We start from the raw sequence: 11,445 nt of genomic DNA, 5'->3' as shown, positions 1-11,445 counted from the left end.
CGTAGACTGGCTGTGCTTTTGTCCTTGTTCCTTACTCTCTAAGCTTTATTCTGTAATTTTAGGCATATTATTACTGATGTTAGCAATAGCTGAACTGTGGCTGGTGTTTTAAATTAGGCCATGGCCCCCTGTTCACCTTACTGTACCCCATGTTGGTGAAAGATGAATGGTTTAAGAAAAGATTTTACACAGTGAGTCATAGGAGAACAATAAATACTTTAAAGATCCAGAAAAGTGGGAAATGGCAGGTCTTGCAGAATAGTTTTGAAACAAGTAGAGAACACAAACAGAAATCGTGCATTTGGCAAGGCTCCATGTTTTACTGAAATTAACTAAATCAGCTAAAAAAGCATCCTTTAGATGAACTTAGCTCATTATAATGTGAAAACCATATCTCTAAAGCTTAGACTACCCAACTCCAAATGAAGAATCCTTCCTACTAAACATGCACAATAAATTCAAAACGCGTTGTACCTTTATATTCAAGCAGGCAAAAGATTGTCCAATAGCTACTGAGTCGGCAGGTATTTAGACATCAGGTAAGCGCAGACTTAGATATTTTGAAAATATCTTAGCTATACTGCTTGTCTAGAACTGGCTCTGTGGATTCACTAGCCAGCACCCATCTCTGCACAAGCATGAAATAAATGTGATCCTCTGTGTGGTTTGGCTTCTTGCATACCAGGTTGAAAGAGCACATTTTTGGGAATAACTTTACGAGAGAAACATCTTTATTCTTTTCCAGCAACATCTACTTATTATTTGCCCCATTTGAGTGGGTACAGCAACATGCTGCTGCATGGGGCAATGGAAGAAAAGGACACCCTCTCCCTAGAGAATGTGTTACTGTTAGGAGCAGCATTTTGCTTGTGTAACAAAAGCTCTGTGCACTCTTTTACTGAAAGCCATTTCACCCAGAGAGCATCTTACTTAACTCAAAGTTGGGCTTAGGATGAAGCTGAACTGTACAAACCAGATCTGGACTCAAGAGATTTTTACTAGTACTGTCCTGCTGCTTCTGGAAGTTCACATCTTGACAACAATCAAATTATTAGAGGCTCACTAAAATCCTGACTGGAGAAACAGTACAGGATTAAACCACAGAATTTCTGTACCAACCTCAATATATGCAGAGAAGCAACTGCAGACCTTGATAGTTTTATTACTCTAGGAAGCAGTAAAGCTGGTCATTGTGTATTACAAATGTATTACATAAAAAATGTTTAAATACATCCTTGTACCCAAATGAGATTTTTGCTCCACTTAGAGCCTGAGCAGTGGCTGTCCCCTACCAGAGGGGCAGTTCAGCAGCACTGAACTGTCAGACCTTTCAGCAAAGTGGGGGTGATCAGCTGCTGCTCCTGCCTCTCCACTGACAGTACATTCTGTCAGCCACACCAGTGCCTGCAACATTAACACATAGAAGGAACTTCAGTGGTAAGCAGAAAATGTCAAGAGAAAGACCTCTAAATCATTGTTTCTTTCCTTTCTCAGTAGAAACCTAGATCTGGGCTCAGTTCAGCTTCTGAATTAAAATAAATCCTTTCATCCAAACAAAGCACTTCTCCCAGACTTCAGTTCACTTACAGATTAGTGTGACTGTACAACAATAAAGCTGCAACCAAAAAGCTTCCATTTCAGAAGTCACTTCATTTACATTTTCAGTAGGAAGGAAGAAGAGGGCTTGAGGTTTTGTTGAAGCTACTACTAAATTAGTATGCTGCTGTTTCCAGGCCACTTTTCCCCACATTACAACATGTCACTCTAGTTAATAAACATACATTTCCATTAACATTTTGTAGTCTTTGTGTTGGCTTGAAATCTGAAGACAGACTGAAAGATTATTTTTTGCAAAATCATTTTGGCCAATGTTTCCGAAGATGTTCCTTTAACTGTGGGATTGTGGACAGCTGTTGTTTACAGCGATGGCATCTGAGAGGAAGTTTGAGAAGTTCAGAGGTATGGTCTTTCACCATCACTTTTCCCTTGCTTCTTACCATCTCTATCACATCTGGGGAAAAAAATAAAAAAGACCACAGGTATTGAGACCACATAGCGTCATGAAACACATGACACTGCAAATCTCTGTGCATTGTTTTGCATGCACAATGTGTCATTGCTGCATTCTAATTTAAACCAGCCACAAAATTTGTTGACTTTTACTCACTGCTACTCCCCAATATCTTAAATTAAATAAAATCTTTCACTTACTGCAATAAAATGTATGACCTGCACGTTTGTTTGGAAGAAAAGCCCGAAGCCAGAATCTGCAAGTGGGATTATATGTTATGAAATACTTTCTCTAATCATTACCTTGAGAGTTTAAGAAGTAGTCTGTAGTAAAAGAATTCCAGTGCTTTTTGGTTTTCAGGGCTGGAGAATCAAAATCCTGGCTGATTACATGCAAATGTAGCTGACTGAAAAAAAATGTAACATAGATATGAGAGAAGAAGGTTAATGCTCAAAGTTGTTTTGCAGTTGTATCAGTTGCAAACATGATTCAGCAGCCAGCCTTGTGGGTCAGTCCTGACCCTGTGACAGAAGAAACACAGTCTGTTCTGGAACCACTGTCTCTTGCCAAGCATGTCACTTATAAACAGTCAGGGTCACTAGTCTGCATATTCCATTGGTCCCTCACTGCAGCCTATATTCCTGCTAGTTTCCAAAAAGGCAGAGAGAGTAGTGTAAGCAAACCACAAGTTTATTAAAGATTTAATAATAAACCAAAGTTTTATTATTTGTAGAATAATTGAACGGGACTTGATCAGTGTTCAAAAGCTTCATTCAAGAACGGGAGAACAACTGACTGCAGTATCAACAGACACTTGAACACAAGACTGAAATCCTTGCTTGGTATTAGGCAGGACTTGACAGGTCTAGGAGTCAGTCTCTAATTTCATGCTGGTGCCCTGGGAGCGGGATGCCCTAGCAATGGCAGCAGTGCTTCTGTCACTGGGGCTGGACCACAGGCATCCCACAGCCCCTGTCAGAGAAGCCTGGGCTAGAGAAGCCCAACAGGCATTTCCCCCTGTGCCTCAGGATCTATACAGCAGTGTGGGGCAAAGGACTGCACACCAAGCTGTCTCTGGTGTTGAGGAGGACTGCCTGTTCTTTAGCAATGCCAAATCTCCTCATGGATTTAGCCCCAGATCTGTGTAACTGGAACAACAGCATGTCCACCACATGACTCCTCTAGGTCTTACCTCATACTGGGGATAGCATGGTAACCCAGTCGGAACTCCAGGCTCTCTCTGGCAGGGCACTGTTCGATCATTTTTTGCCCAACAGCATGCATATGTTCCAGGAGTGCAAGGTGGTCCCTGGTGACTGACTTCAGGCTTGAAATAGGGTCCCATGGTAAGATAAGCCAGTGGTAACGTGCTTTAGGATATTTATCCTTGATGACTACAATCTTTTCATCTTTGTAAACCTCGCAAAAAATGAAATAACTAGATTACTTTCTGATTGAAAGTTAAACATATTATTCCTATAAGCACTATATTTAGTGGAGAGATGCTATCCAGTGAAAACTTTTGCTGGAATTAAGCTGCTCCAGGATAAGTACCCTCTTCCATAACATATGCCAGGCAGCTCTGGAGAGGTGTTCCAGCATCCTTTTTCATATACTTCATTATAAAAGGGGCAAAAGCTTTCTAATCTTAATTTGCAGTAAGTTAACCATAACTACAGGGGTATATGAACTTTTGAAAATCACCTGGACTGAGATATCAGTGAGGCCTAGGGAACTCTACTTCCATCAGGCTACGCTTAAGCTCTGCAGTCAGAAACAAAACCACTGTGCTCAATACAGAATATGTCAGAATGCACTAGGGTTGCAGATTTCCAGAGTGAAGCACAAATCTCAGATGTGCTACCAGCAGTGTGCAGCAGACCTCCACCAGCATTATGAAGATAAAAATATTCAAGTCTGGGGTATTTCAGTTCATCCTACCCAGTGTGCTGCTTTGTAAGATCACTCACAAGAAGGAGAACTGATTCCTGTTTATCATGTCCTTCTTCCTGTTTTCATTTTGTTTTACGTTCTGCGATAATTCAGTGCAGCTGAGGAAGAGAAATGGTTGGGAAGCTTGTGGACAACAGAGGAGAGAACCCAGCAATAAAAAGCCATCAGGTTGTGACACAGAAACGGTGTATTGTGTCTCTGGTCTCTTAGCAGTGCACCAGCGGATGAGAGATGGATGATGTCTTTGTCACCTTAGCTAATTATCTTGTATGTTTATATACCGATCAGTCTTACTCTACAGGAAAGAAAATTAGAGTTCTATTGGCACACAAATCATAGGACTGATTCTTTCAGCAGCAAGATATTTTATACACACATACTACTGTCTGCTCCTGCTGCCAACAGGAACAGGATCATGTTCAAGTCTTTTCACGTTCAAGAAAAAAGACACATGGCCATTTAATATTTGATTAAAAAGAAAATATAGGAGTTCTATTGCTTGTGTATTCAGACTGAAACTACAACTAATAAAGCTAACCTTCACTCATAAACAGTTACTTGTGTCTAACATTAAAAGAACAGTTTTAAAACCTGCTTACATTTTGGATCAAGAAAGCCTGGTTTTGGTATGTATATAGAATTCTCCTTCAGGGATTAAAATTAGGCTTCATGTTTAAAAAGTACGGAAGAAGAACATACTCTATAGGGGTTTTATCATCCCCTACAGATAGACTCTTTTGAAAGCGCTGACAACTCTAGGACAATGGGCATCCAGTTCTCCTGTAAATCTACGGAGTTCAACACTTCACACTTGAATTAGAAGAAAAATCAATCCAGAAACAGGAGCCTTCTGTTTAGTTATCAGCTAAGAAAGGAACTGGCTCACAGGTCGGGCACAAAGGGTTACAGTGAATGGGTGACATCAGACTGGTGACCTGTCACTGGTGGGGTTCCACAGGGCTACATCTCAGCCCTGAGCTCCTCAACAGCTTCATAAATGACCAGGACACAGGACTGGAAAGAACAGAAAGCAAGTTTGCCAACAACACTAAGCTGGGAGGAACTGTCAACTCCCTTGAAGGCAGGAAAGCCCTTCAGAGAGACCTGGACAAATTGAGGGCTGGGCAGAAGTTTAACAAGGTAACGTGCTGGACTCTGCACCTTGAACAGGGCAGCTCTGGACATAGAGAGAGACTGGGGAGCAAGAGACTGGAGAGCAGCTCCATGGAATGGGAGCTGGGGGTCTTGGTCAGTGGCAAGGTGAACGTGAGTCAGCAGTGCCCTGGCAGCCAGAAAGGCCACCCGTGTCCTGGGGTACATCAGGCACAGCATCACAGCCAGGCAAGGGAGGGGACTGTCCTGCTCTGCTCTGCTCTGGGGCAGCCTCACCTCGAGTACTGGGGGCAGTTCTGGGTGGCACAATAGAAGATATAAAGCTCTTAGAAAATGTCCAAAGCAGGGCTAAGAAGATGGTGAAGGGCCTTGAAAGGAAGCCATATGAGGAGCAGCTGAGGTCACTTTGTCTGTTCAGCCTGGAGGAAACTGAGGGGAGACCTCACTGCAGTTACAACTTCCTCGTGAGGGGACAAGAAGCAGCATGCACTGATCTCTTCACTCTTATGACCAGGGACAGGACTTGATGGAATGGCCTGAAGCTGAGTTAGAGGAGGTTTAGGTTGGATATCAGGAAAAGGTTCTTCACCCAGAAGGTGGCTGGGCACTGAACAGGCTCCCCAGGGAAGCTGTCATGGCACCAGGTCTGTCAGAGTTCAAGAAGTGCTTTCAGGTACATGATGTGATTTCTGGGAATGTCCTGTGAAGGCTAAGATTTGGATTCAATGATCCTGACAGGTCCCTTCCAACTCAACATACACTATGACTCTAAATTATCTTCAGCCTAACAGTGATCATCACCTGAAGGGGCCCAGTGAGGCCAAAGGTCAGATCATGTCAGCTGACATAAAGGCGTGAAAGTTAAGAATTTGCTGGAAACCAGGAAACAACACAGCACTGACTGCTGGACAATGGGAACCCCTGTGGCTTGCTCAGCTTCAAATGATAACCCTGTTTTAGTTGGTTTCCCTGAGGAAACAAAGCAACTGCACAGCTCGCCTGCTCTCCCATCAACCTTTTTGAAATCTGTTGGCCAAATCTCACAGTGCAGAGAGCTCAAAGAAATTAACACAATGAGAATCTGCAAAATCAGTACAGAGAGACTCTCAAGTTAATGTTGCTACAGAGAGAGATGCAAGTACATTTCAGCCCTTATGCAGGACTCCACTGATTAACCAGACTGTTAAACAAATTGCAGAAGGAAGAAAGCAAGCTCATTTAGTTTTACTAGACAGGATCTACTGTAAAGTACAAGTATACAGCTCTCACCTGCATTTTTGGATCTTGCATGGAGCTCTTTAGACCCTGACTCCAGTGTCCCAAATGTTCCTATAGCGCAGAATGAGAAAAATAAATTGTAAGACAATTAAGCGTTCAATCATATATTTCAAAGGATACAGTAAAGAATTTTCATTTGTACACAGCAATACAATAACAGCTGAATGACAGCTCAATTATTTCCCTTCTATAAAATGCCAACATACCTGCTCCAACTACCCCCAAAAAGCTGCTTTTGAAAACTTTTAACAAGATACTGTGAAGATAGAAAGTTCAATCTTCCAAACATTGGAAATTCAACAGCAGGGAGCTATAAATGTGTTTAAATTTAATAATTTGCCTGCATGTGTCATGGCACAAGGGCCTCTGCTTCAGGGATCACAAGAACCAAAGAAAGAACAAAGATGTCCATTAACTGTCCTATGCCATACGGCTCTGCACAGAAGAAAATAGTTGCAGTGTGTGGCCTTATCCTTAGATGTATTGATTTTTTTATATTGTTCAGTGGCTTGTAGAGGAAACAATAAAGGCATGGGGAGATCAAGCCAACACAAACTATTTCTTAACTTTGCTACTGAACACCTAATAGAAGGTGTGTCTTGAGTGCACCTTTTTCGAAACAGATGTTTTAACTATTCAGAGCAGCAATGATATTCATCATATTCTTACAAAGGAAGACGTTCAAACATTATTATTGAGCTGGCAGGGAAACAGTGTGAGTTGTCATCTCCCTGCTCATTCTACCACAAATCTGGCCCTAACATAACCAGTCCAAGTCCACAAATCAAATAAGTGGTTAACTCACAGCAACCTGAGAATAAAATTTTTTCTTAAAGGGTTTCATTTCTGTGCCTTGTCCTCCAGCACTGCATTACGGTCTTTTATTCTGTCCATGTCATAGGGCTAAAAACTCCCTTTCAAAGATTCTGGCTGCTAACATTCACTAATGCAAACATGGTTCTGCCATATGGAATGAACAAAGCAGGAGGAGAAAAAAAGCTTCATACAATTACAAACAAACAAACTTTAAAAAGAAAAGGCTCAGGTTGTTCTGTTCTCTGTGCACTTGCTTTTAGATAACCACTCAAGTGCCAGGACAGTATCCTTAGGTGACTGCAGCTAAATAGAGCTCACGTGGACTGTTCTTCTAGCAGAAACTGCAGCTGAAACCAGAGATTAAATCCTCATTTGCTCATCCTCACACATACCTAACTCTCAGGTCATGTTAGAATGGGTCCCAAGTAACTTTCCCAGGGCGTGGGTGATGTCAGGAGCACATAACACCTCTCATGCTCTGTATAGTTTGAGGATCTGTGCTCACCTGAGATGCCTGCCACCAGCAGAATCCACAAAAGCAAAAGACCATGTCTCCTCATGGAGAAGACAACCCCAGGAGAAACAGCACAAGTACTAATACCAACACACTCGCCTTTCTGCTCGAAGTTCCTTCATGCGTAGTTACACTTGTATTGCTTAGCTTTGGATTTGTAGAACTGCCTTGTGTATCCACCACCTCCAACTTCATTGTTTTTCTGGGCACAAGCTCTATATCATCATTCTCACAGGAGCCTTCATGTGGCATCTTGTCTGTTTCTGGAACAGTTTTCCCAGACTCTTCGGTAAATTGCACCGTGTAGGGGTAAAGGTTATTTACAATATGCAGAACTTGGCCTGGCTTCATTTTCACCACTTCATCCTTGCCAATATTCACAAGATCAACACTAGTTGGGTTGACCCCTATCTTTGGTAGACAGAAAAAGGAAAAAATAGTAGAAAATTATGTTGTGAGTGGAATTGCCAAGTTCTGTTCAGTTCTCCTGGAATACCATTATCCTGGAAAGCAAATGCATTTTGTATTCACCACCCACCCTGCCCACATCAACCCTCTTTAGCAGACCAGGCAGTGCAGCACTGGGGACATCTACTTCTGTCCCAGTCTTGCAGCCACGGCTGTCAGCGCACAACCTCAGGGCCTGTGTCACAGTGAGCCTGGATCTGCAGCAGTTACACAGTTACAGCATCACTTGTGCTACACTTCCCTCACAAATTAGCAACCTATTAAATAAGTAGTAACAGCAGCAACTATTTCTGAGGAGTAACAGTAGTTTTAGCAAATTATTTTAGTGCAACGGTGTTGTGATGTATGCAACCTACAGTAATTGCTTGATAGATGGGTTTTGCATCATCATGTGGGTGACCCTACAAAAATTAGGAGTCTTCAGCAAAATGCTTTTGGTTAATATTTATGCACAAAACGGGCTTTAGGAAATTGTTAGCCTTGTCACTGCCATACCTGCATGCTTCACAAGATGGTACTACACCTATCACTTGGTATTCACTGCAATGAAGCACACACCTGATTCCAGCCAGGATCTCTTTAGTCTACAGCTCTGCAGTTTCACTCATCAAGGATGCTTCCCATCAGTGCATAAATTATCAAACAACTGATCACTGAAACCTTGTGCCACACACCTGTCACCTGGGGAGCAACTCCTCAACAGGCAGAGAAAACATGCTAGCACCCACCACCAGAAAGTATTCCCAGTTTTGAGATTCCAGTAACACAATATTCAAATCATGACTAGGGTTGATTTCTGAGAAAAACTGTCCTAGATATCTCTGCCAGATCCACCAGATACCCCCGGGGTGCCTGTGCCTAGTGGGCTGTGGAGGCATTTTGAGAGAAGACATGACCCCTCAGCAGGTAGAACATGTTGTGGTATTGTCCGCACAGGCTGATGCTGTGGGCACACAAACACCAGCACCAGAGACCTTTCCCTTCATATTATCTCAGAGATACTGGGTCTGGTAAGCATGAGGGAGTAGGCCTGCCTCCATCCATGTGGTAACAGAAGCATTCCAGCAGTGCTGTCTCACATCCCATCTCTTCCCATAAGTAACCACATCTCCAGCTCTACGAGCTCACCCATAAAATATTCTACAACTGAGGAGTCCCAATAACACAAGAAGTTCAACCTTAAACAAAGGCCTGCCTCAGGTTATGAAGTTTAAGACTCAGGAGAAAGATAAACAAGTTTAGTAGAAGAAGTCCAAAGTCTCTCAAATGCAGCACCCAACAGAACTGACTGAGGATTCACAACAGCATTCCCTGATGCTGCAAGTCTGGCTGGCTTAGACTGGAATGTATCTGGAAGGAATAGTGCAGCCTTCATTGAGGCGCACAAAGAAAGTTCACTTCTGAGGGTCACTTGCTCTAACCTCCCTTGGTGATAAGAAAGCTTCAGGTCCCTCAGACCCAGTGATCATTATCATCACTTGGAGCATTTGTGGAGCTAAGCACAACTGTCCCAGTAAGTACCAGAAATACTGCAAATCCATACATAAAAACATACCTGTTTAACCGTGACATACCCCTTGTTACAGTCTGCTTTTAACTGAACTGGAAAAGAAAGAACAAAGTGTCAGAAAACAATGCAAATAAAAAGAACTCTGCTGAACAACCCAGTGCAGAAAACACTCCTCTTTTTGAAAAGCTGTTTCTTTCTGGAGCTGATCTTTGTGAATGTGTGCCAAGAATATTTCTGCCTCATCTCTTCTTTCCAGGACCACAGGTAAAACAGAGCCAATCCACACACTGAGCCAAGGGTAGAATTACTTCAGAACAAAGCTGGATTCTGTTGATGTCTTATACATATTCTTAACATTCTTACCAGCCCTCTGGGACAAAAAAAAAGGCATAGAGTAAGACTGTGTCCAGAGACACAGAAGATAAAGCAAGGAAGATGTGCAGTATTGTATAGGTGATAAGATATTTTCCTATATTCTCCAACATCACATTATTTTATGTATAAAATAACACGTCATGCTAAGAATCAGTTGGCAGAATACTATGGAGAAGAAGTGCTGCTCACAAAGCAGGGATGCAGGCAGTGAAACATAACTTTTGGCCTGGGAACTCACATTAAGATTCAAAGCTTCAGTTTATGGAGGTGGATGTCCTCTCATTGGGTGTCTCTGATTTTTTAGGCCCCAGAGATCTCTGTAAGTGCTTATTAAAAAGGATTGATGACTTCAAGAACCAGGCAACACTGGAGATCACACAGAGGAACGAGGCAAGCTCAGCCGCTCTGCACATGGAGAGCAGGATTTGAGTGAAATCACCTTACCTTGCTGTCGTGAGCACTTCTTATCCGTTATCCCAGTCTCTGGGCCACGCCCAATTACCACAGCTTCTAAGTGTGGCAGTTTCACTTGCTGGGTGCATTTCTCTTTGCCTACGAGCCAGCACACACGCATCACTGAGCTATAGAGCAAAATAAACAGTGTGTTACTTCCTGAGGGCCACCTTCCTGTGGAACAGGGTCCATGAATTCTGGTGCCAGCCCATCCATTAGCTGAGCCAATTTTGCTAACTTGGTTCAAGTTTCTGAAATTCAAAGCAAAGCATGTCACCAGCACTTGCATAATCTAAGAGCAGGTTGCTGGTGAAAGGGCAATCCTGTTTTCCTTCCTACACTACCCTACATTCTCACATCGGTGAACCATATATAGGAAAAATCAATTGGATTTAATGGGACTCCTCCATCTGATAGAAGAGCCTAGCCACAAAAAAGCTCAATTTGTTTCCCACTGAATCAAAGTTCACCCGAGAAATTAACCACCAAAACAAGAGAGAGCAGCAGAAGACAAGAGATGAGAGAGAGTCGGGACAGCTTCATCCAGCAACACTCAGCACGCAGACCATGCTATGAAACCTACAAGTTTACATCAATTTGACCGTGGACAGCAAAGATCCCTCACCCTGCCCGGTGCTCAGCCCTGTTCCTCCCAGCTCTGCGGTGGAGAGCTCATGCCCGCAGAAAACCAGGCTCCGTCCCAGGGTAACACTGGCACTGTCAAACACCCACCCCCAGGATACACCCATCCCCATGGCACACCCATCTCACGGCACATCCACCATTCCAGGACACACCCACACCCACGGCACACCCATCCCACGGCATACCCACCATCCCACGGCACACCCACCATCCCACACCACACCCATCCCACGGCACACCCATCCCACGGCACACCCATCCCATGGTACGCCCAACCCCGTGGGCCCCGTTCCCATGGCAACGCCGGGA

At 43.3% G+C, this 11,445-nt stretch overlaps 2 protein-coding genes across 2 annotated transcripts in view; one reads left to right on the top strand and one right to left on the bottom strand.

Annotated features, from left to right (window-relative positions):
* Positions 1-296: 296 nt before the first annotated feature.
* APTX (aprataxin) lies at positions 297-11,181 on the bottom strand. Its single transcript, XM_005425007.3, has 8 exons — positions 11,117-11,181; positions 10,483-10,619; positions 9,709-9,755; positions 7,785-8,096; positions 6,347-6,406; positions 3,204-3,430; positions 2,314-2,417; positions 297-2,011 (listed from the first exon to the last, which is right to left on the bottom strand). Exons 2-8 carry the CDS (start codon positions 10,610-10,612, stop codon positions 1,857-1,859), a joined length of 1,035 nt encoding a protein of 344 aa, XP_005425064.3. The 5' UTR covers positions 10,613-10,619; positions 11,117-11,181; the 3' UTR covers positions 297-1,856.
* The window catches only part of DNAJA1 (DnaJ heat shock protein family (Hsp40) member A1), a 9,454-nt gene continuing 9,174 nt past the window's right edge, over positions 11,166-11,445 (top strand). The window contains exon 1 of the mRNA XM_005425006.3: positions 11,166-11,183. Within this exon, the coding sequence (XP_005425063.2) occupies positions 11,166-11,183 (18 nt within the window). The remainder of the gene's footprint in view (positions 11,184-11,445) is intronic.

The sequence above is a fragment of the Geospiza fortis genome, unplaced genomic scaffold (assembly GCF_000277835.1).
Source record: "Geospiza fortis unplaced genomic scaffold, GeoFor_1.0 scaffold240, whole genome shotgun sequence".
In the NCBI taxonomy this organism is placed as follows: Eukaryota; Metazoa; Chordata; class Aves; order Passeriformes; family Thraupidae; genus Geospiza; species Geospiza fortis.
This window is presented reverse-complemented; position numbering and strand designations above follow the sequence as displayed.